This window comes from Parus major, chromosome 2, assembly GCF_001522545.3.
Source record: "Parus major isolate Abel chromosome 2, Parus_major1.1, whole genome shotgun sequence".
Lineage (NCBI taxonomy): Eukaryota > Metazoa > Chordata > Aves > Passeriformes > Paridae > Parus > Parus major.
Window position 1 is genome coordinate 53,639,704 of NC_031769.1, and position 25,852 is coordinate 53,665,555.

The 25,852-nt window shown below is 36.2% G+C and overlaps 1 protein-coding gene across 5 annotated transcripts in view; it reads left to right on the plus strand.

Moving 5' to 3' along the window:
- The window catches only part of NFX1 (nuclear transcription factor, X-box binding 1), a 93,157-nt gene that overhangs the window by 25,566 nt on the left and 41,739 nt on the right, over nucleotides 1-25,852 (plus strand). For all 5 annotated transcript variants that reach the window (XR_001519582.2, XM_033512000.1, XM_015618627.2 and 2 more), the window contains exons 6-20: nucleotides 5,389-5,460; nucleotides 7,152-7,291; nucleotides 8,238-8,337; nucleotides 8,475-8,692; nucleotides 9,412-9,509; nucleotides 10,940-10,970; nucleotides 12,127-12,209; nucleotides 12,958-13,066; nucleotides 18,264-18,383; nucleotides 19,061-19,140; nucleotides 19,472-19,702; nucleotides 19,986-20,059; nucleotides 22,512-22,613; nucleotides 24,844-24,885; nucleotides 25,203-25,301. Coding sequence is in view for 4 of the 5 variants with exons in the window: in XM_033512000.1 (XP_033367891.1) it covers nucleotides 5,389-5,460; nucleotides 7,152-7,291; nucleotides 8,238-8,337; nucleotides 8,475-8,692; nucleotides 9,412-9,509; nucleotides 10,940-10,970; nucleotides 12,127-12,209; nucleotides 12,958-13,066; nucleotides 18,264-18,383; nucleotides 19,061-19,140; nucleotides 19,472-19,702; nucleotides 19,986-20,059; nucleotides 22,512-22,613; nucleotides 24,844-24,885; nucleotides 25,203-25,301 (1,599 nt within the window). In the remaining variant the exon portion in view is untranslated. The remainder of the gene's footprint in view (nucleotides 1-5,388; nucleotides 5,461-7,151; nucleotides 7,292-8,237; nucleotides 8,338-8,474; nucleotides 8,693-9,411; nucleotides 9,510-10,939; nucleotides 10,971-12,126; nucleotides 12,210-12,957; nucleotides 13,067-18,263; nucleotides 18,384-19,060; nucleotides 19,141-19,471; nucleotides 19,703-19,985; nucleotides 20,060-22,511; nucleotides 22,614-24,843; nucleotides 24,886-25,202; nucleotides 25,302-25,852) is intronic.

The window sequence follows — 25,852 nt, forward strand, 5'->3', positions numbered from 1 at the left end:
GAAGTGATGCAAAGGAGAGCACGTCTGTTTTCAATTCTGGATGTTTTACATTGGATTTTTTTTTTTTAGTAGCATTGCTAAGATTAACACAATTATATGATCATTTTCAATGTATAAATATGCTTGTTAGTCAGAAACATAAATTATATGTTGTTCCTATTGTATCTAGCTTCGATTCCCATGGAAGTTGGTCCTTAACATTTATTCATATTTCTGGGTTTGGAAATTTTTGATTGAAGCAATTATTTCTCCTCTTGGTACAGACTCAAAAACTTCAGTCATTCCAATAAATAAATTGTCATCTGGCACTTTTTCCAAGATTTGCTAAAGCTTGGAACTTTACTAGAACTTTACTCTGAACTTTGTATTTAATGTGTTCTGTTTGAAATATATTTCAACATTTTACTGAATGTCAGAATAATTCTGTAATACTTCTTTCCCATACATGAAAATGTTATATTAGATTTCTTTTTTGGTATTAGATTTAATTTATATTTATGCATCATGTATTTATGTGCACAGATTTGCATTGTATTTCATTTAAGTATCATAGCTGTTTTCTGAATTTATAGAATCATGCTAGGTCAGATTGACTTTCAGACTACACTTGGTGGAGCTGTTACCCTGAACAGAACACTAATTCTCTTTGAGACCAGCTGTAGGCCTCCATCTCAGGAGAGGCATATGTTCGTGGACGTGTCTTTTGCCTGGTTAGAAATAAGCAGACTTCTTAATCACTTTGAGAACTCCCAAACTACAATTTGTTGCCTGAAAAACTTTCATGTAGGGCTTGGAAGCAGATGTTGTTCTCTTCTTTCCTGTCCTAGTCTACAGCAGAGGCTCAGTCTTTGGCATTCTTTTCTAGAAGTCTTCTGAAGAGTAGTGACCAATATTATGACGTTGGAGGCACTACAAATTCTTAGTCTCTTAAAGTCTTATCTGCATAAAAGCTGTGAAAATTGAGTTCCAATTTGTGGCCAGTTGTAGCATATTTAAAAATGTTGCCATTCATCTTTATGTTTCACGTGAATGATGAGATCATCCAGGCCTGGAGGTAAGGCAGCAGTAGGCATGCAGGTCAAAATAATAGATGTTCTTTACAGTCTCCAACTTATGATAGTGAACTGGAGAGGAATGCATTTTCAATATTAGTGTTTCTCAGTTTTGGACATTGCTCAGTATATTTTGGACTCTTCTTTCTCCCATGTGGGTATTTTTGGTATTTGTGAGGACTCATCTGCTGTATCAAAAAGCAAGTAGAAACTTTTTTCCATCTTGCTGTATCAGTGGTGGAGTTAAAAATGCAGAGCTTTATTACTTTAATGCAGAGATAAGTCTGGGTTATCTGAGCATCTATGTCTGGGCAGAGATTTTCTTGAAGAGAGTGCTCAAGGTTAGATGTCACCACCTGGGGCAGGGATTTATTTCATGATTCTTGCTTAAATTTAGATGATCTCAGAACTTTTTCTTGCAAGCATTTTTTTATTTGGATTGTGGATTTCCTGGGTGCCATTCTCCCCTCCTCTCATGTTCCCATAAAGTGATAAGGTTTGAACCAGAACTGTTTCTGATATCTGATATCTGTTTGCAGATATCTTAAAAACGGTTTTGTTTTTCCTTTTCAACACCACACACACTTTGGTGAAAATTAGTAAAGGTAATTTACACTGGTGTTCTGCCAATTGATGGGAGCGATTTAAAGGACATAGACATCAATGGAAAGAATGGTCTTCTTATTTTACAATGAATATTAAGGTAACACAAAAGTAAAATTATACATTTAATAAAACTACATGCTTGGTTTTAGCAACAAGCAAAAATAAGCAAGGTAACGCACCTAGTCATTACTATATGTGAGAAAGGATAGTGATTGAGAAAGATCAATACATCACCAGTTGCCTAAATACTTTACCATCATCCAGAGTCTGCAATCGCTGGGAAGCCCCATTTTGCAGTGAGGACCTGGAGAGCCCTTCCCTGTGATTTGGAAAACCCTACGTGGTGAGTCCACCCGTAGGTGAGGTCTCCAAATTTGCCCCAAAAGTGGGTCCAGCTTTTATAGGCCCATATCAGCAAGTCAGAGTGACTTGATTATGCTTTTAGCACAGAAACATCTGAATCTGATGGCACACTTCCTGAACAGCCAGGGCCAGGGCTTGGCCAGAGCCCAGGGTTGCCTGGGAGGGTTTTCCCCTAAAATACCCTACAACCAAGCCTCTATTCATGTCAGTTGGGAAAATTTCTTAAAATGATACATTTCTTGCAGACAACTGCACAAGATTATGTCGAAGTTTCTAAAGAAGGTGGTTTGGTATTAAATAGTGAGCATAAGCTCTTAGTCATCTATTTTTAACTAAATAATACTAATGGTGTTAGCCACACAGTGCTAAGGAACCATCTGGAAGTAAGCCTGCTGCTCAAGTCTGAGCACATAAAATGATTTAGTAATAAATCTAGTATTTACTCAAATTTGTTGAAATGGTAACCATTTATATAAAGAGCCAATTTGGCAGAGCTGAGGAACAGGCAAGCAGCTGTTTGAAAGGGGAATGTTGTGCTGTGACATGTATAGCACTTCTCAAGGTGAGTTCTCTTCACATTTTTAGTTTAAAAACACTGAAATTGCTTTTGCAGTGTTAGGTTCTACATCAAAGAAACATTTAGCTTAACCTTCAATAAAATGTTCCTGATAATAAACTTCATGACAGAGCAAAACTTTTAAGACTCTGAAATTATCCCTGCCAACTGGAACTATGCAAGCCCTTGAGAGCATTTGAAAGAGGTCTTACAAAGGCAGTAAATGCAATTTTCTATTTAAATTTTAGTAGATGGACTTCCTTCACAGATCTTTGGTACTGTAATCTTTTCTACAGCAGTAGAAGTCTCTTTCTTGCTCTGTTAGAGTATCTAGTATTTTCACTGTCCAGCAAATGGAAGTTTAATTTTTCTTCAGTTTAGATGTATCTATCTTCACAAATTTTCTAGCACACCAATTCTCTAGAGCAGCAGCAGTAAGCTGCAGGTAATCCTCTATGCTAATGATAGATAATTAAGTTTCAGTTGAAAAAAACTTCTGCATTCACCAAACAGAAGTTAATACTGATGTCTTCAGCCTGTCTTTTTGAGTTTAATTTGTAACACTGTCAAATCATTTAACTTAGCTTTTTGCTTAATCCCCTAAACCAGGAGTAAAACTCTAAAGGTATCACCCATCTTTATCATTTAAGGAGCATTTTCTGCACTTCTACTGCATGTCTCTATGCTGAATGAAATTTGAATTTCAATTGTTGTTGTATCAAGTATATGTTGTTGGATCCAGTATATCCTAGAACTGTGGCCATATTGTAGCTTCTGCCTAAACTAAATTGTACCAGAAACTTTTGCATGTGTATCTGCAGGGATGCATAAAGAATACTTATTTCAAAAGTCAGAAGTTTGCTTTCAAAGCATTAGTTTGTGCATTACTAGAATTTCCTTGTTCGTATTAACAGGAGGTCAGAAAGCGGACTCAGAAACACACATTGTCAAAACTTTGAGATGTCTGAAAATTAACTGTGTGGTACTGTTCTAACAAAAGGAAACTTATTGTAAAACTGCAGTCTACTACTGCTGGTATTTATAACTTGAAAATATTTATGATCAATATAAATTGTTGTTGTGTGATATGTGTATCACACATATGTGTGATGTGTATCATCAGAAAGTGTTCTAGGAGTGGGGTTATGGAAGAAATCTTAGCATTGCTTCTACATGAGAATGTTGAGAGAAACAATACACCAGGTAAAAAGCTTAACATGACAAGACTTCTGAAGATGATGTCTTCTCACTTTTCCAGGTTATGATCTGGAAATCATAGTATTTTGAATTTATGTCTACTTTAATCTGATTCCTAAATTCATAAGTCGACATGCAGCCTTTAGAATCCTACATGGATCTATAGGAATTGAAGTCAGTTGAAGTCAAGACAGTGAAATATATGGTGCAGTCCTTTTACAAGAGGTTTTCTTCTGCGATAGGTTTTCCTGTATGTTGCAGAATGCTTCTTAATTCTCATTGTCTGAAGTTCCACAGTACAGTTTTAATTAATTCAGTGGTTTTGCTTTCTTCCTGCTTTACTGTGTATCCATACAGTTTTTCTTTTTTTCTCCCTTTCCCTGTGCCTGCTTTGGTGCTTTTTCAGCTCTTCACCATGTCATAAAACTGACCTGTCAAAAGGCAGAGGTGGTTTTGGTTGTTTGTTTTTTGGATTTGTTTTATGTGATGGGGGATGTTTCATTGTTTTGAATTGGTTTATTGTGTAATTCCTTGGCTTTACTGTTAGGGCTGGCATAGATTGAGTGATAGATTAGGCCTTATTGTCAACTGGGAGGAGTGGTAGAGGAAGAAAGGAAGCCATACCACTCTTGACAAGCTGGAGGCATGACTCAATTATACTGAGTATGACTGTAGTAACTGGTGTATGAATTAGCACTTGTATGGTTGCTATCCTTGAGGAATTTAGTAGTTACCATGTAACTAGGTAGTCTGTGTTTATGTGACTTTCTGATGTTTTTGGGTTTTTTCTTTTTCTTTCGGCTAGGATGTCTGTGCTGGTCAGTCCTGGCCAATAATTGCTCCAAATGAGAGCTGCTGTTTTTGCAAGTGAAGGGAACTGGGAGCTGGCTACAGAAGAATGCAGACAAGATAATTAAGTATAATTTCACAAACCTGGGCTTGTCTGTACCTAACTAAGGTCTTACATGCAGACAGGGAACATCTAGTGTTTCTTGAAGTAGGAGGTAAGATCTGATATGTAAAGGACTGGAACTGATGACAGGAAATCGCTGTTGATGGTAAGAAGAAAACTGAGGTAGACTTGCTGTGTCTCCCATATGTTACCTTACAGGAAGAGGAGCAACACCCCTTACTGGTGGCACTAGAAATGCAGTGTTCAAAGATAAAACCATCAGCTCAAAAGAAGAAATTAATAGAGAAGTTTCTATCTCTGTTGTGTTTAAGATCACTGAAGAAATAAATATGTTAATGGTTTGGACATAAGATGATTGTTTTGGGTGTTATCAATGATGAACACAATTGATTTGATGCATGTTTGCTGGTGAAACGCAAAATAACAAATGTGTCAGTAGCAGAGTTGATTTGTTAGTAGTACTGTTGTTTTGACAGCAGTAGGAATACAGTTTGTTCTTCAACATTAGTTGTCTTTGAGACTGATGCAATTGTGATAATCAAATACTTTTTGCTTGTTTTAAGACTGCTTTCACACCATGCAGGAGTGAGTGTGTGAGTCCTGTATAATGTTCTGATAATGCACAGAGGTTGGGTGATGGTGGATTGTGCCTCTGAGAGTGTAATAAATCTAAAGTTAACTTTGCTTTTTTAACTTCTAAGTCTGTGCCACCCAGGACCTTGCCCTTCGTGCCCAGCCTTTGTGACAAAAACATGTGAATGTGGACAAACAAGGTAAGAATGATTCTGCTATGCAAACAAAAGTTTAGTTATTATAAACAAAGAAAAGAACAGTTTAAAATTTTATATACTCATTTTTTTTCTTTCTTATAATTTATTAAAAATATGCTGAACAAAATTTAATCTGACCTGAAACTTTTATTTGGGGTTAAAATGATTTGGAGAATTTTATATTTTGCAAAAATGCAGTTACTTGAAAATTTTCAAGAAATAAACTAAAAATAACAAGAAAGACTTGTAAATCTATGATACATGTTGCTGAATTGTCTGAGCAGTCTGTAAGTTAATTTGGATTTGATTTTTAAATCCCACACTAGTATTTATTTGTTTTATTTTCTAGAAGACTCAGAAAATTTAGTAGAAGTAGGTTCACATATTTTGTATATGAATGAAATGAGGTCTTAAATTACTTAATTTCAAAAATAATAATTCAAAAATAATCTACTTTTCTCAGAAACTGTACAGAGATGTCTATAGTGTATTCCAGAGTTGAAAGCTCTCTTTTCCTTTCATGTTTGGTGCATATAATGTCATTGCCATAGCAATATGGTACTGCCTATATTATGCGTGGTCTCTGCCAATCAGTTGGCCTGAGTTTTTAGAATTCCTTTTTCTAGTTACTTGCAACGGATTCTGTGTAATAAATTGTTTGCCTGAGCTTGTTTACAGAACCAAAACAAATATAAACTGATTTCAGTGTTTCAGAGCAAGATTTCATTTTCAGATTTTTACAATTATTTCTCAGAGTTTGAATCTAATACTGCACAATCTTAATTTTTCAGAAGAAGGTACTGCAATTTCTGTGAAGGTACTTGTAGATAAAAGCACTTTGTCTTCAGCAGAAAAATGAGTTGCTTGTAGATTACTGAATTTTATCTTCCATAGTAATATTACCTCCTTTTATTGTTTACAGGGGTTGTTTTTTTTGGTTAGGATTTTGTTTTGTTGTTTTTCTGACTCCTTTACTTTAAAAGTGTAATAGATGCAGCAACTTTTTTTTTCTTCCAGATGTCAGCTACTTCACCAGATTGCTGAATTTTTGTAATAGTACATTTGATACTTAAAACCTGCTTTAAAAGAAGCAGTACATATCATATGTACTGTATAAGCATATAGGGTATATGGCATGGCATCACCAGCTTTAGGATGTTTTAAAACTACTATTTTGAGTTTTACAGCCATTGTATGAGCCTCCCAGGGTTGAAAAAAATAGAAGAATTGATTTTGTCCCATTTTTGGACAGTTTAATTAAAAACTCAGTTATTTTCTTAGACATCTGACCCACTGTTAAGGCCCTGTCCCTGTCTTCATTGTCTTAAATGAATTTAGGATTGTTTAAGTCTTCAGAAAGATGTCTGTATTGGAAATACCTGCTTTTCTGACAGTGCATATATGAGTTAATGCATTAGGTTCAAGTTTTAGTGCCACCTCACCTTGCAATGTTTCCCCCTGTTTTCTTCAGGAAAAATTCTGTAGACTAATAACTCTGATAGGTGTTTTATTTTGGGGAAGTGGAAGAGGGGAAGCAAGGGAAAAACTAGGAGTGCTATTTCCTAAAAACTTCCATTAATAAATTATGCTGCCTTTTAAGATTTTGGCATTTTATTGAAAATGTATTTCTCTTTTTATTAAATACTGTATAGATATCAAGGTAGCTGACAGGCTGTGGTGTCATTTCTCTACAGTCATTCAGTTCGCTGTGGCCAGTCAACAAAAATTCATTGTTCTAATGTATGTGGAAATACTTTAAACTGTGGAAAGCACAGCTGTACTCAAGTGTGCCATGCAGGAAAATGTTCACCTTGCCAGTTAACAGTACAACAAGGTAAGTACTGAAATCCTTTACAGAAATCCACCCTATACAATGAAAACAAGAGTGGGGGGAAAGATCAGTACCAAGAGGTAAGTGCCAGTTTTTATTTAACACAATCAGAATCTATTGTTAGAATCCTGCCACGATGATTAAGCTGTTGGGGCATGTGCCTTATTAGGACAGGCTGGTGATATTGGACTTCCTCAGCTTGAGAGGGCTGAGTAGTTACCTTTCAGTAGCTAGTAAGTAATTTAAGAAGACAGAGACAGGCTATACATATGTGAAGGATGAGAGACAATCAGCTTAAATTGTCTTACTAGCTGTAAGGGAAACCTCTTTTCTTGGGGTTTTCAAGACCAACTGAATAAAACACTTGAATTATGTGGTCTGATCTCATTGCTGACTGTGCTTTAGGTAAGGGTTTGGATTAACTAATCCTTTCTTACCTGAATTGTCCTCTGATCCTACTGAATCTTTTTTATTTTAATTATAAGAATTAATTAGATAGTACATGGAAGAAAATAGAAAAAGGTATAGGAGAGCACATTTCAACAAGCTTCTCATGATTTCTAATAAAATTTTCTAAATTTAGTCTTGAATGAAAATTAAATTGACTGAGTAGGTATGCCAGTATACAAATAACTTTATAGAACAGTTTATACAGAAAATCTCAAGTTAATTTTCTAAACTTTTAAGGTAATAATTAACTTGTAATGTATACTGCTTTAATAAATTAACTTCTTGTGCAAATAATACCACTTTATCAAAACAAATAATGCTGGAATTCCAGCTTCTGTAGGACAAAAAACTTGCATTGATAAAATAAATCTATAGAGGAGCAACTTCTTTATCCTTCTAAAAATTAACTAACAATTTCTCACTCCTTTTATATTTGCTGGAGGTGTTTTGTCATGATATTCTCTTATGTTGTCTTCTGTGAAATATTGCTTTCTTTTAGTGTGTTACTGTGGAAGCAACTTTAAAGAAGTATTGTGTGGATCAAAGGAAGAATTCTCTGACGGTTTTGGGAGTTTCTCATGTCAGAATATATGTGGCAAGTAAGATCACTATAACTTGAGCTTTTAAAAAGAGAGGTTTTTTTCCAAATCACAATGACTTACTGTGATACTCTTAAGATAATTCCCCTTTTAATTTTTTTCTTGTTTTCTCTTTTGTTTCTTGATTTTTTTTCCAGAAAATTAAATTGTGGGAGGCACAACTGTAAGCAAGTATGCCATCCTCAGCCTTGCCAGCTCTGTCCACGACTTCCACAAGTTGTATATCGTTGTCCCTGTGGTCAGACTCCTCTCAGCAAGTTACTGGAACTAGGATGTGTTGAACGTAAAATTTGCACAGATCCTATCCCATCATGTGGAAAAACATGTGGCAAACCTCTTTCTTGTGGTAGCTATGGTAATTAGAAATTTCTGTATCAGAGTATTTGAAATACCTCATAGTGTCCCTGAAAGTCAGGTGAATAGAACTCCTTAACACCAGTGCAGCATTAAGAAGCAGGCATTCTTCACTGTGGGACCAGGTGCAGGGGGCATTGCTTCATCTAGTGTGCATTCTGATTTTCTGCAAACACATTGCTTATATACCTTAATTACATACATATGCTTCACAGTTCACAGAAATCTCATACATATTATAATGGCTCATTACCATAAAACTCTCCTCTTGGTTCAGTCTTTTTATGGTCTTATTTTGGCTGTGATTGCATTCCCAAGCCAGAGGTACTCACTCACCCAGTCCCTTTATCTTCCCTTCATCTTCCCTTGTTCTGGAAGTAGGGCACATCTCTTTCTTTGTTAAAAGTACATGGACACAGTCTTTATTCTTAGATTAATCCTTTGATATCAATAGCTTTCAAAACAAAACGTGGCCTTTAAATGTTTAATTTAAAGAAATAAATATTTTATTAGTGATTTTGAGTTTAACCAAAATGAGTGTAAAAACCACTGCAGAGCCTGCAGTCTGGCTCTATTATTCATAATAATGCTTTAAAATAATGAAATAAAACCCTGCTGTGCATAAGCTTACTATCATTGACCATATTTATCCTAACAAATGTGAAGTTCCAGGTCATAGAATTTTTTTTATTTTTAATATTTGTATTTTCATTTTTCTAGAGTTCATTCATACATGTGAAAGCCTTTGCCATGAAGGAGACTGTAGACCATGTTCTCACACATCAAATATTTATTGTAGGTGTGGCTTCAAAAAAAAGGTGAGTGTGTAACCACAGAGACAGGTAATCTTTGCTGCTTTATTTAAAGCTGTGGACAAAAAAGAGCTGAAGATGCATAAAGAAGTGCTGTGCTCCTTAGTTGCAAGAACCCATGTTGTATACTAACTGATAGATGGTATCTAGTTTATACTGTGAAGTGGTAACATGCTTTTTACCATGAAGGCAATTTTTAAAGTATTTTGGCAGAATTTGAACAGAGTTCTATTAGTGTAAACAATCTGCAAAATCCTATATTATTCTGGAGTATTCTTTTAGCATAAGGAATTGGTAGAGTTGCCAAGAGTAAACTGAGAGAAGAAAGACAGCCTAATTAAGACTTTATAGTATTAGGGTGTAGTCTCCTTGCAGAAGTTTATGTAGAGACTATGTTGTTACTGCTTCCTGTTCTTTGGACATTTGTGTAGTGATCCTGCAGATCCTCAGCTGTTATTTAGTAATTATCATATTTTTAAGCTATGCTGCTTTCTGTAATCATAGCTTTGAAATTTTTGGCTGCTATCACAGAAGCTTTGATGACTTTTCTGACCTCTTATGTATCATTTGCAAGGAGAGACTTGGAAACAAATAGAGGTCTCCCAGAGAATACTGACTTATATAATATATATAATATTGAATATATAAGTCTGTAGGTGCAAAGAAATGATGGAGAGTTGGGAAGTTGGAACAGCTTTCTCTTACAAGTTTGCTGAAGGTAGTTATGGGGTAGAAGGCTTTAGATTGCATTTTGAATCCTGAAATAAAGTAATGAGGTGTTTGGTTTTAGTTTTGAAGTTTCGCACGCATCAGAAAGATGCTTCTTTAAAAAGAGTGAACTACAGTGATAATTTAAATCAGTTACGCAAAATGTGATACTGAGAAATGACAGCTTAGAATATAAAGTTGTGATGAGTGATTCAAATGTCAATATTACTTTTGTCCATCACATTCTATTTTCATGTTGAAGTCTTTACATATAACTTTGTAGATCATAACATTTGTCTTCTTCCTTTTTTCCTGTCTTACATGAGACTTGTGGTTTTGGGACAGTTGGTCAAAGCACACATTTATGCACTTTTGTCAGTATTCTCTGGGAGACCTCTATTTGTTTCCATTACACAGATTTCTGGTTTCTTGGGACAAATCTGATTCTCTCAGTTTACAGTGACACTTAATTCTAATGAATTAAGTGGAGAGCACAAAACTGCGTTGTTTTTTTTTTTTTTAATTGGTATTGAATTTTTAAGGAACAAATATTGTGTTAAAAGATTTGAGGATATGTTTTTCCAGTTTTTATTTCACTTTTGTATACATATATGTTATACAGATGGAAGGTGAGTGTGCTTTTTTTCATGTGGCCGAGTGTTTTCTAGATAAGTGTGTTTCAGTTGTTTCATCTCTTTTAATCTAATGGCTCCCTGTTTGTTTCCTAGGAAATCCCATGTGCTCTTCTCAGAAATAAAGGTACAAGGTTATGATACATATGTAATATAAAATTGTTTAAAAATTATTAAAGCTCATAGTAATTTGGGGTTTGATTGACAAAGTTGGCAAACAGCTGATCTGTACTGCATCTTTTATCTGTACTTCTGTGCTAAGTTGGTTATTTCAGCTGCTCATTTGTGGTACTGGTCATGCTGCTGTGTTTGGGAAAAGGTTTAAAATAAACATCTTCAGTTTTCATTCATCTTTTATATAAAGAAAGACTTCCTCACATTTGAGTTCAAAGATTTCAGACAATGTCTGATTTATTTTGAACAGTTTCTTATGCCACTTGCCCTATTCAATAGGTTGCCATCCCCCTCCTGCTCCCCCATCATAACTTTTGGTCAACTTGCACAGCTCAGATTCAGTGTAGTAGTTTTGCTCTGAGATTGCCTATGTTTCTGGGGAAATACAGGCTTTGATTCTGCTTCACATTGTATGGTGCTGATCTTTGCAGCTGGTCTTTGCATCTGACCACGGCAGAGAGTTCCCATTTGATGCTTCTTGGTATTCTGGATGTAACATCTCAAAATTCCCCTCAGTGAAATCTAGACCCCTGTCTACTGAGGTATTTGTTTACAAGATATATTAGGAAGTAATATGCATATTTTTTAATATGAGCTTTTGTCTATGAAGACTTTGCTCTTACGGAATCCAGAGGTGATTCCCTTTTGTTATCTGTATGGTAATAAGGATGTTCTTTGCTAGCAGTAGTTTAATGAGGATATAGCAGTAGTTATTTTTAGCTGGCTTTTACTGCCCCACAAATTTAAGCAGTCTTATACTGGATGTTCCTGTTACTTCACTGTATCAAAATATCCTGTTTTCTTTGTTCTATTGTGTGGAGTTTATGGTGTGATGGTTAAGGGAAAATAAATTAGCTTAATGTGTTCTGCTTTCCAAAATCCTTTGAATAGGGATTTCTTTAAAGAAAGGCAAGTGCCCACATGGGGATAATTGTGAGGGAGAAAAAGTAATTTAAATGTTTGCTTGCTGGATTTCCCTGTGTTATTTTCTCCTAGACTGTGCCCTGCAACACCCTTAGCATAATCCTGTGATTGCAGGTTTTATTCTCAGCATATGCAAAGACCTTAAAGTTAGAACTTTGGGGGGCTTTTTTCTTTTTTTTTAATAGCTGCTATTACATTCATGTGTGACAAGCGATGCAACAAGAAGAGATCATGTGGACGACACAAATGTAATGAAGTTTGCTGTGTGGTAAGTCTACCAGTGGTTTTATAAAATCGTTTGATATGATGTGTGTTTGATTTTGGTTGTGGTCTTAATGTTGGAGTCTGGAATACAGTGTGTGCCCTTGTTTCTGATATTTAGTTATAAGATCTAGAAAAACATTGAATTTCACATTATATGAAATTCATGAGCGTGTTTTCATGGTGATACATGAAAACAAATGTTAAAGTTAGATAGAAAAAGCTAAAAGTGTAAGTGTGTATATTAGAAAGTTTTTTTAAATCACTGGGTGAAAAGTTACAGTTAACAGACTTTTTTTCTTTTCTGTCTTTCCATTTCTGTGCATCTTCATTCTCTATTTGCTGTGTTGGTCTTGCTCAAAAAGTTTGTGTGCACATTTATTTTGCAAATTTTGTTTTATATGTATTATTATAAATGTAAAACCACATTTCAGCCTAAATACAGTTAAGGCAGTGTAAAGGTGCTTTTTGTCAAAGCAGCAATTCCAGGGAGAATGCAGAGGGAAAGCATGTTACTTAATAGAAGAAGCATAAACCTTGTAGCTGTGTCTGTAACAGAAGTCCTAACAGAATCTGCTTCCAAATTTGTGTATCCATACAGTGATAGAAAAACTGTATAAATTTGGCCTAAGCTATTTTTTGCTCTGTACAGTTTTGTCAATCTATTATTAGAAGTAGATTGGAACTTCAAAGAGAAAAAGAAAAAAAATATGGTTTATAGTTCAATTCTGCTTTTTCTTTTTGCTGTCTCTTAGGACACAGAACATAAGTGCTCTTTGGTTTGTGGTCGTAAACTCAACTGTGGGCTTCACAGATGTGAAGAACCCTGTCATCGGGGAAGTTGTCAAACATGCTGGCAAACAAGTGAGTTATGTGCAAAAATGTGTAATTGTTATTTGTTCTAGGAATACATTAATGTCTTTATCTGACTCCCCCCAGTTAATGTGATCTGTTTCACACTGATAAAAGGAGAAAGGTGATGTAGATTGTGAGGATACTGTTTACAGCTCCAAGTGCCTTAGCTGCAGTAGTACATGTGTCTCTCCTATATTACATGCACATGGTCAAAGACCTCCATTTTATGGAGACCAACTTTTCATGGAAGCATCCTGGAAAAGAGAAGGTGTTAGAGCCTCTGAAGCTCACTGTGCTTGGAACAGCATTGTAGTCTGTCTTAATAGCCTATGAATATGATGAGTCTGTTGACTGTATCTCTCATGAGAAAAATAAATACTTCTGTGTCCAGACACGTCTCTTGACCAAACAAAATAGTAATCTTAATGTCTCAGAAGTCCTGTTAGTAACTTCTGGTCTAGTTGAGACAGAATTCATGGATTTTTCTCAGCAGTTGTTTTTCTTCCCTGAATTCTGGGTTTACTATTTAAGGTCATTAAACTTCTCCACATTGCTGCAATATTTTTGAGGTTTGTATTTCAGTCTCAGATTAAAGGAGACCTAAGGATTGCCTCCATTGTTGAATGGGATGTCTCCATTTTAAATTGCTTCACTGTTGAATGTGATACAATCTAGAGGTCAGTGTTCCCTGCTGATTTTTTTCTGAATACAGGACAAGAAGTTACCTACTTCAGGAACCAGATTTTTATGGTAATTTGGCTTAAACCTTTGTGTCCCTGAAGTTTCCCATTCTGAATGTGTCTAGAAGTAAATCAACTAAGCAGTATCTTTAAAGACTCCTTACCTGGTTTTCCTGGATGCTGCTTGTTGAGATTTCAGAGGTATACATTGTATGATTCAATATGTTTCTGACCCTGTTGTTGATGGTGAGTCCTTCTCAGCAGTCAGAAGGCCACTCTTGACAGTGATTCACCTGTCTCACCAGCACTTTGCAGCTGGTTTGTATCAGCCATGGTATCAAATGCCATGGTATGGTCAGCTTTAAGTCATTCACCTACTCATTAGATTGGATTTCTTGCCACTGCTTTCATCTCCACTGCTGTTTTTGCTAGGAATGGTGAGGGCTGACATCATGGTGCAGTCCAGAGCACATGTACACCTCTGTGTGCTTCTCAAGTACTTCACTTTCCCAGTGTTATTTCCTCACTGCTGATAAGCGTGGTCCCTTTCTGTGCCAGGGTCCCTTTATGCATACACAGTCTAGCTCAAGACAGGAACACATCTCTTGAAGAAAACAAACAATGTCAGCATTAGAGACAGTGCATTTAAGAAATAATTTTTAAAAAAAAGGCTTTCAGATACTGTATTTGTGCCCTTTGGATCAGACTTCTCTGCACTCTATCCCCATTATCCTGATTACTGCAAATGAGGGATTTCTTATTATGAGATTCTTCACTTATAATTTCTCATCAATAGCAAGCAACTGGTGTGGCTGTCTAATATATTTAGGTCTTCCAGAGTGTCTAGTCTTTCATCTTCCTGCACTAAGGAAGATTGGTAGCTTTGAAGCATAGAGTATTATATGTTGTTTCAAGACCTGTAGTTAGGGAAAACAAAGCACTACTCTTTCCCATGCTTCCTTTCCACGGGAAGGAATCTTTCTACTTTTGCTTTCTACTTCTTTCTTCTAACTCATAACATTTTGTTCTCCCTAGCATTCTTATTTGCTGTAATTTATTGTAATTTAGTCTTCTTAGGCAAAAATTACATTTCTTTTTACTAACTGCTGTACTTGAAGATACATGGGCAAGTGAGTAGGATCTGGCCTGAGATTTAACTGACGGAACAGAAATTTCTCGAGTCTGGTTATTTTTTATTATCTGAACATTACAAAAAACATGGAAAAGCTGAAATAAGTTTCAGATAGGAAACTTCACACCTGTTCCTCACCCATAAGGATGAGAGATGTCTGAGCTCCACAAGTAATTGTGAAGGAGTGAGGTATAGGGAACCTTTTTGGGAGTGGAATTTCTCAAGGCCAACAGAGCTCTGGTAGTCGTGTGATGCTGGTATAACCATACTAATAATAGCAGAAATAGCAGATTTGGGTATAGATGTAGCTGAACAGGGGCCAGTGGCTGTACTGGGTTTGCATCCAGGTTTTGGAAGTAAGGGGCTACAGAATTGGCTTCTGTGCGAAGCTGCTAGAAGCTTCCCTAGTGTCCAGCAGAGTCAATGCCATCTGGTTCTAAGATGGGTCCACCACTGGCCAAGGTCAAGCCAATCAGGAATAACAGTAAAACCTCTGAGATGACATATTTAAGAGGTAAAAATAGTTATTGAACAGATGTAATTGCTTCCAGAGAGGAGAGGGGGCAACTATGCACTGATCACTTAAGATCAGTAAAAAAGGAGGGGGAGGAGGTACTCAGGTGCTGAAGCAGAGCAACTGTTGGGGAAGACCATGGTGAAGCAGCTGTGCCCCTACAGCCCATGGAGGTCAACAGGGATACAGAGGTCCACCTGCAGCCCCCAGAGGAGCCCCACACTGGAGCAGGTGGATGCCTGAAAGAGGCTGAGAGCTGGTGGGAGTCCTGTGCTGGAACAAGCTCCTGGCAGGGACCTGCAGACCTGTGGAGAGATGAGCTTGCACTAAAGCAGGTTTCCTGGTAGGACCTGTGACTCTCTGGGGAAACCCACATTGGAGCAGGCTTTGACTGAAGGGCAGCACCCTTTGGAACAGTGACCTATACTGGTGCAGTTTCTGGAGAACAGTTGCATGAGGGACAGACTCAGGCTGGAGAAGTTCATGGAGAGCTCCCCATGGGAGGGAGGGAGCGTCTGGAGCAAGGAAGGACTCTTCTCCCTGAGAAGCAACAGGAACAATGTGTGATCAACTGCCCCATTCTCTGACCCCTGCAGCACTGGGGGCAGGAGATAGAGCCTTGGAAAGAGGGAGGGGTGGGGGAAAAGTGTTGTTGAGATATATTTTGCTTCTCAGTATCCTGCTCTGATTTTATTAGAAATTTTATTAGAAATAAACTCAGTATCCTCAAGCTGAGTCTGTTTTACCCATGATGGTATTTGGTGACTGACCTCTTCAAGTCATTTTATTTTCTTTCTCCTTTCTGTGGAAGGGAGTGATAGAGCAGCTTTGGTGGGTGCAGGGCCTCCAGCCATGTTTAAGTCACTTTAATGGGAAAAAAAATACTTTGTTAGATTATTCGGTAGGAATCAAGGTGGATGCATGGACTAATGGAGTGAAGGCAGAATAAAAAGACACCATCTTCAATAATTGAAGCTGTTAGTCAGCTTACTTATATCTCTGATAGAGCTAGATATGTGTGCACCTCATGTCTGCTGTCTATCCTGTCATAGTTAAGATTTAGTATCTTTCAGTGTAGTCTCATTCTCTGTTCAGCGTGTGAGAGTTCTTGAGTGCCAGCAGCTGGAGGCTTGGCTGCAGATCATGGGAGCACATAGTCTTCATGCTAGCAACTGAGAGACCAGATTGATGTATCCTGTGTATGAACAGCTGGAGAATGGGATCTTAAGTTATAAGGACCCCTTGATCTGGGTGGCAGCACATGGAAGGATGAGGATTGTGTGCCATTTTCAAACAAGCTTGCTTTAAAGCTGGGTTGATTAGCTAGTTGGAGAAGATCTTCCTCTGGAAATTGCAGAAATTCTGGAAATCCAAGGTTTCAGCCAGTGCCTGGGAAAGGAGTCTGTCCAGGCATGGATATTAGACAGAGCCTGGGCTAGTATTTCAGATTCATTAATGTGGTGTGCATGTGAATTTGGAGTGAATTGTTTGTGGGTGTGTGGGGGTGTCTTCACTAAGAGGCTTCAGTTCTGATGAGCTGAATAGAAGGAAGAGGACTTTAGCTATTGCTATTCCTCTTTACTTGAGTCTTGTTATTCAGTTTGCTTTGTGTTAGTCTGTGTATCTAGTCATGTTATTGCTATGTGTGTTTGTGTGCCTCGTCTCTCTGAAATGTATGTTCAGTCCTGCCCTAGGTTGGACCTGCATATTCATCTACCAGCCATCAGTGTCTACAGAAGTGGGACAGTAGGAACATTTGGATGTTCAGAGTTCAACAGGTTTTGCTTTGGGAAACTAGGAAGGAAAAATCCTGTGATTCCAGAGCTAGAGTTAGAGAACTTGCTGAATTCAGAAGGTCCCTTAACACTCATCTTCTTTTCAGGTTAAAATTGTGTTGGTTTGTATTTTTGTTGCCCCTTTATTCTCTTACTTTCTCCGCCATTTTCTGCTGTTTTCCCTGATCCACTACCTCATTATTTGTTTGTAGACCAATCATTTTCTCTTTTTGTTCTCAGATCTCCTTTTGTATGTCAAATGTTTTCTTAGTGTTCTGTTTTTCCAAGCATTTATGTGTTTGAACTGTAGTTTGCATTCTAGTCAGTCTGCCAGTTTTTTTATAGTCTGAAAAAAAGCAGTGGACTGTATTAATTTTTGTGCAGTGTTTGCATTGGGGTGATGTTATGTAAGTACTTCTCTTACTTCTATTACTTTGTTTATCACTAGGATTTAGATTCTGTAAGATCTGTGTTTGTTTCCCACACATAGAAGATAAAAAAAATGAACTCAGAATAAAATGGGTACTGCCTGAGACAGAGAACCTCCAAAAGACGCAAAAGTTGGTTTGAAGTATTTGGACAGATTAATAAGATGCTTATGAGGATCCATATAATAATAAATACCATAAAGAAGACTTGCTGTCTTTTGGTAATTTTCTTTGGAATCTTCACAGTTCTATATTCAGGGCTTAGCAAAATGACAAAATCTAAACACTGGTATGAAAAAGTAATGTTGGGAAATTTGGGACACAGAATTTCGATGATGGGCCTTCTGGAAGGGAATTCAAGAGATACCTCCCCTTTTAAAGTCAAAGGTAGAACAGCAAAGCTTTCAACTTGATATGAGCATTTTGCTTGCTCTGGTTCAAACATTCATGTGAAAGAACCACTCTATAAGCAAAGCATAATTCCTAAACAAGTCATCATTGGATGTTTTCTTGTAGGAGCCACAAGACCTAATTAATTCACTAATTTCAATATTAGGGCTTAATATTAAAAAAACGAAGCTGGAGTAAAACATTTGCACATTATGTAAAGATTGCTCACAGAGGAAACATGCAAATAGATGTAGCCATTAGGATACATTTGACTTTTCTTTTTGCAGGTTTTGATGAGTTAACTTGTTATTGTGGTGAATCTGTGATTTACCCCCCTGTTCCCTGTGGCACTCAGCCACCAGAGTGTAAAAAGACATGCACCAGGCCACATGACTGTGATCATCCAGGTAAGTCAAGCCATTTACTTTTGATGGGGGTGTATTTTTGTTGTTTGGTTTTTTTGGTTGGTTGTTTTCGTTGTGTGGTCGGTTTTGTTTTGTTTTTTTTTTTTTAATTTGGAGTTCTTTTAATCCAAATGGAGAAAAGTCCATATAGGTTTATCTGAAAATATATATCAATGGGTCTACACTTAGAAGCCAACCTTTTAAAACTTGCAATGAATACTACTAGGGGTACTTCTCACTGGTAAAAGCACTGGCATTTTTTCTTATTAGTCACAGTACATTAAATGCTGTATTCCAGAGAAGTGCTCAAGTGCTCTATTGAAGTGGTAAGATAATCCAGTGAACAGTTAATTTCTGTGTTCCTTGGAGTTACATTGGCTGATCACAAAATAAAAAGCATGGGTCAATCAATTTCTGACAGATTTTGCCTGGGAGTATAACCCTATTCATAAGTTAGAAAATTGCCTGCTATTTAATTTATATAGAGAACATTCACCTAAACACTTGGAATCATAATCTTTAAAGAACACGTTGTTCTTTTATAATGCATCATCCTTCCCATAAATTGTGTAGTTTTGAAATGCACACTCATGTTTAATGGTCTTTACTGTCTCCTTTAATGTATTCAACTGAAGTATGCTAATAAAACTGTTATGACTTTTATGTTTCTGCGACTGCAGTGTACCATTCATGTCATAGTGAGGAGAAATGTCCCCCCTGTACCTATCTCACTCAGAAATGGTGTATGGGCAAGCATGAAGTAAGTCTGGACAATTAATATTTTTGAATACTAAACAGTCTTTTAGGGACTGTAGGCTTAGATTTTTGTGTCTTCTTCAAAATGGAATATGTTACTGGAGTTGGAATTTATTGTGATTAAATTTGAGAGGTAGACATTTTGTTCCATATGCATTCAAACCAGCTGCTGTATTGGACTATAGTATAAAACAAAACTCATTCTTTGACCTAAGATCTTTTAGTAATAGGATTCTTACATGGACAGTGGCAAATGAAGGTGTGAACAGTAACAGGACTTTGAGATTTCCATTGATAATTATTACTGTTGTCATCTTCTTCCTTTCCTCTCTCAGCTGCGAAGTAATATTCCTTGTCATCTCACTGACATTTCCTGTGGACTTCGCTGCAATCAAATGTTGAAATGTGGAATGCACAAATGTAAAAGAATCTGTCATAAAGGAGAATGTCTTATAGATGAAGAGTGTAAACAGCCATGTATTATTCCAAGGCTATATTGTAATCATCCGTGTATGGCTCCATGTCATCCTTCTTCACCCTGCCCAACAACATCCTGCTCTGCAAAGGTTAGACACCCAAAGAAAGTTCAGTGCCAAGTCACAGGTGAATTGTAGGGTTTAATTATCAGCCAGTAACAGTTGTGACATTTTTGTATATTGATAGCATGCCATTTTTTCTGCAAACTTAAAATACTGATTTTTTTAAAAATAAACCTATTCATCACTTTTAGTTAGACATTATTCCACTAAAATGGGACTTCTAAAATGAATAAATTTATATCCTTCACATCCCTCCATGACCATAAAAAGACAAAACTTTAAAAAGCTGCTTACTTGTGTGATATGGCAGGTTGATCTTCAATGTGAATGTGGAAGAAGAAAGGAGAGTATGATTTGCTCAGAAGCGTCCAATACATATCAAAGGTTGGTATGGTAATAGTTCTTAAAATTCATTACTGGACTTACTGCTTTGCAGTTTGATGAAATTGCAGACTTGACTAAATATATTTAGTTCACAAACTTTTTCATGTTTTTTTGAACCTTGACATATGGTGGTTTTGGTATTTCCCTGAGCTTTCATACCAGCTATGCTGTATTAGAACATATTTATTTTCTTTACTGTTGTCTCACTGTGGTGGTGTGTCAAAGCTCAACTCTCCCATTTGTGGAGCTTTATTCTACAGACACAGATCAGTTAAGTACAGACAAATTTGTCAAGTCCAGATTCAGGCTTCTGCATGTAGGTGATTGCAGTCTATGTGTGACTTGCTGTCCAAGTTTCTAATCATTGTGATTGAACCTAGTCAGTAGGTGATGGATGCTAAAGAGTGATTTAAACTAATACTGAAATAACTAAATTTAGGCAGGAGAGCTTTGGCATCAAAATCTTGAGTTTTAAAATGCAAACTGCCCTACCCAACTCTATTGCAACGGTCTCCATCCTATTTCTAAACTTACTTTTCTCTCTCATAGGAGAGAGAGCAAGGAATGGACAAGGAAAAGAAGAAAAGTAGGGCTTTGTAACTTTTGAAACTAATACAGCAAAACAGTAATTATAATAATTTTTAAATCTTATTCTGAAGCTATGATTGAAGGAAGTAAATAAGTTAGTCTAGAGAGTTGGTATGTGATCAGAGTTCTGCTCTGTATCCTAATTGATAGGTGACCAAAGTCTGAGATTCTTCCTGTCTTTCTTAATGATGGTTTTATTTAGAACTGGTATCTGAGGACCCTTTTTTTTATCCTAGTCCAGCACAGGGTATGTTGCTTGGTTTCTGCTGAACACTGTCCGTATTCAAGTAGTGACAGAAGATAGCTTAGCTTAGGTACTTATTACCCAATGAAAACAAGGAGGAAAATTTGATACTTAGAGACAATCAAGAACGGTTGTAGTCAATACTAAGTTGAATGCAAGATACATGCACAGAAGTTTGGCATTTTTGGTATTTTCACCATTATGAATACAAATCAGAAGACTGGCTCAATGTTGAAATACCAGTTTAAATTGACAAATGCTTGTCATTAATGATAAGTTCAGAAAATAACATACAAGTCCAAATTTTCGAAGGCTATTATTCCCCTGCTGTTTCATAGCTCAGGCAGTGCAAAAATATTCATGGAAGGAAAATGGTTCTTTGAAGTCAGTCAGAGTTCTTGCATGTGTAAGGTGAATATGTATGTATTTATTTCTCTAATCAGAGCTCAAATCAAGAGGACGGGCACATGTGCTTACAAATTACTCTGGACTTCTGATAGTAATGTGCCAGCTAAGTTTGATAACTTCAGCAGTTCAGGTTGCTGAAAGATTATTCTGATTTTGTGGAGATAAGTTTGCCTTTTTTCCCTGCCTATCACCAAACCAAAACAAAACCAGCAAAAACCATAAACAAAAAACTGCAACAAAGTAAAGGTCAGCAAATTAGGGGAGTATCCAAGTTTCCTCAGAAATTTTAGAGAAATGATGAAACAGATTTGGGCTTTGTCAGTGAATGTTTGTGAAAGAATGCCCCAGGGAACAGTGAATATCTGTGCTGCTCTATCTGTACATATGTCAAAAATGATGTCATATCCTGTAATGTCTCATTACCTAGCCTTTGGCATCAACTGATTAATATGAATTGCTTCTCAGTGATTTTTTTGTTTATGTAGTATGATTAGCCTCCTTCATGATAGGTGGTTGGTTCTTTGAATGTGATGAAATACATGAAGAGATAAACATATAAAAATAAAGATATCCTTTTATCTAACTGTAGCAGGAAAGATAGTTCAAGAGGATAAAATGTTTCATTTTTAGGAGTTTGAAAATTCTGTGGGATATTTCCATAAGAAATTCCTTTATATTTTAGTTATACAAATTTTAGCAAGCAAAGGAGGCTGGGAAGACTTGTTATTGAAGGGAATTAGGAAGAATCTTTATAAAGAAAATAGTAATGATCTCAGTAGGCATTTTGTCCTTTTCTTGTGAATTGTGGTAACTATTTTTCAAGTGAATATCTAAGTACATTATAAATTCACTGTACAGATTTTAGTTCCACATGATTAACAAAGAATCAGATAAAATTATCATTATAGTCAGCTGTAGTTTGTATAATTAGCAAGTGAGGAGAAAGAGTATTTGCCTTGCATAATCTCAACTTACATGAGAAGCATGTGCTAGTGTTACTCCTAGTTGAGGGAGATGAGAGTAAACTCTTGATTTACATACCTAGATTAGACTATTAAAACTTGGGGATGTAGAACTAGAGTTCCATTCTGTAATCTAATGAGAAAGCAGTCAGTCTGTCTTCTTGCATGTAGAGGTTAAATCTACACCTTTGTATACCTTTTCAGAAGTTTATGTGTTGCCTAAAATGAAATCTACCACTCTCTTTTTCAGAATAGCTGCTATATCTATAGCAACTAAGCTAACAGATCTCCAGCTTGGGGATTCAGTGGAAATCAGTAGGCTTATTACAAAAAAAGAAATGAAGCAGGCCAGGTAAGTAGATACACGTAGTAACGTATTTGAAGCCTTTGTGTGTACCTGAAGCATAGGTGACATGCAAAATACTTTAATATGGTGATAAAAATGCCAGCTGTAATAGGAAGAATTACAGTCTCCCTATGCATCCTGATTCTACTTCAGCAATACTGCTAAAAGAGTATTTTGCAGTTTCATGGTGGTTTGTGGTTTTGTTTTCATGTTGGATGAATTTTCTGTCATTGTATGGTTGGTTGTTATAATTGTGGAACAGTACAGCTGTGGTTTTAAAGTTTTTTTTCTAGTTGGCCAACTCATTGGAGTTCCTCTGGATTTTTTTTCAGATTTCTAGACAGGACAACAGACTTTATCTTCTGTTTCAGCAATACAGTGTTCCTTTCTGGATTATTGATATTGATTATTATTGATATATTAGTCATCATTTTACTATTTACAATATTTTTGTATTACCCTTTTTTTAATTTTTCATGTTTGTATTTCAGTTTGATTGGTACTTTTATGTTGTCATCTTGGCTGACACCACAAACCTGATTTTAATTTTGTGACATAAGTTTTCTTGGTGTTCCTCAGGATTGAAATAGCTTTTCCTTTTCCTTTTGGTATAATTTCTTTATGAAGTTGTCAACTTTCTCCAACATCCTTCTGTCAGAAACTTGACTTACAAAAGGACTTAAAAAGTCTTTGCCTTTGAAGTCCCTAGTCTCCGGTTTTAGTTTATTTCTATTGTCATGTCTTCTTTTTTATATTGAATTTAATTATTTCAGAGTCAGTCTATTATGTGTGTTAAAATCTAATGTTCCTTTTTATTGTGTAAAGTCAAAGTAATGACATTTCCTATGTAGTTGCTTCATGACTTCCTGTATCAATAGCTAGTGCCCACATACTTAAGAACTTCTGATACTGTGTTGTAGTCACTAACACATAACTTTCTGTGTGGACAGAAACTGCCCTTTCCTTGAACAGTTGAATTTACCAGAGATGACTTTTCTTTATACAAGTCTTTCCTAATATGATACCTAAACTGTGGTAGGTAGCCTTTATTCAAAGACTGTCAGAGGAAGTATTCTCCCTTCTCTCTTCTTGTCTACTGAATATTGGGGCAGGGGGAAAAGAGATGGTGGTACATAAAATATTTCGTCTGAAATTTTTACTTTATTGTCAAACTCCAGTATTTTCAAGGTAATGTACAAATCTGCTTCATTCATTTACAATAACAGAATGTTTTCTGCAAGCTGCAGGGATTTTCTTTCTTTGTTTCACTCTCCTGTCCTGTCTGCAGACATTTTATACTTTAGCTTAGATTTCTTATTACAACTTTGGATTTTTCTTGACAAATTTGATCAGACCTAGAGTAGCTTCTATAAACTGGCTACATTCCTCTTTTAGTAGAGGAGAAAATAATTGTTCAAGCAAAAGACTTTGAGTAGTACTGTGTTGATCTTAAGAGTTGCAAGTATGTTAGCTTTCTAATGTCTCATTCAAAAAAGCTATCAGAAGTTCTGGAACCTGGAACTATCTGTCAACAAAGATGATACATGCCTCTGAATAAACCAGTCTGAACCAGCTTACCCTGTAGTTTTGGGGGTTTTTTTGTTTTGTTTTGTTTTTTTTAATGTAAGGAATGATTATTAAGAAAATTAATTAACTTACACAGTTTGGGGGAAAAAGTTTGTAACTGCCACTGAAATTCTGGGCAACTCCTGATTCTCCTCCAACATTTTAATTCCTCAAAATAAAATTATGAAATACCTTTCAAAGATGTGACAGAAAATTGAAATTGTTAACTGCTGACATTAGAAATTAGGGGTTCAGTTGAAATACTGATGTTTATGGTTCATTGTAATTCTCCATAGACGTGTCTAACTTTCTTCTTTTTCCTTACTGATAATTTTTTCTGATTCATAGGAGTGACATCTTCCATTGTTGATTTCCAGTCCTTCTTAGCAAAATTTACCAATATAATATCTAGTTCAGAGGCTTTTTTCCTCAGTTCCCATATGACTTTGGTAATTGCTGCTCCTGTTCAAGATCTAGAGAAGGAATTGGGTGCTCAGAGATCTTTGATAGTTGCTTGTTTGTTTATTTTTAGCTCTGTCTATTCTAATACAATAAAATATTCTCACACACTCTTGTTACTTCTTTAGACTGTGATGACACCAACAAGCTACAGCTTGAAAAGTATGAGTAGCAGCAGTGATTCTAATTGTATTTTTCTTTCATAATTCAGGTTGCAATGTGATGAAGAATGCTTAGCTCTTCAGAGGAACAGGTGAGAAATTAACTTATCTTTTTCTTAGTTAATGCTATGTGGAGAAGAAATTTTATGCATGACTTAGAGAAAAGATAAATATGTGGAGATGGTTCCTGTTATAAAGATCTATATTGAGTGATCAGAAATCTTGCTAGAATATTCTAGTTCTAAATGAGGAGTTTCAAATATACAGACCCTATCTTTGGCAAGCTGTTCATTTGTATTGGTAATCTATGACATGCGTGGAAGGTTGGGGCAATTTATATTGGGGTTTTTATTGTTCGCTTATGCTTTTGTTATATTTTGGGTTTTTTTCCTCCTACCATCAAATTTAGGCGCCTTGCTGAAGCTCTTGAAATAGATGATAATTCTGATCCTTTTAATATCCGTTCTTCTGGACCAAAGTACAGTGACCTTTTAAAAGAAGATGCAAGGTATGTGTTTTAATGATGGCAGGTGTCATAAGTCAACAATGTTGACAGCAAGATGAGAAATGCAGAACAGTTCTATTTACTCTTCTAAAAATAGCTGTCTTGGTAGTAGATGGCAGATGAGGCAAAAGAGTTGATGTGCACTTCTCAAGACCTTCCAAATGAGAACCTGAAAAGTAAGAAGTGCCTGACAGGTTTTGCTTTTTTCTATAATCAGACTAGATTTAGAATGGCAACATCATTTTACACCATTCTCACTATGAATCAGTACTTGTTCTTCTTGCATCTCTACTGCTTTTACTCAGAACCAACTTCCACCTCAGTGCTCCTTATAGACATTTCAAAATAATGGCAAAAGTAATGGCTAAATAATGAAATATGCTCTCATAGCCTGCTGTTCTTTCCACCAGTCTTTTTTTTTTTTTCCTTACTGCTTTTATTTTAAAAATAAAGAAATGTATTAAATAAATGTTGCATGCAAAGCAAAGGCTATGCCAGTGTGACTGTGTAGAGGGTTGCTAGACTGAAACATCCTAAAATGAGGCAATGTGGAA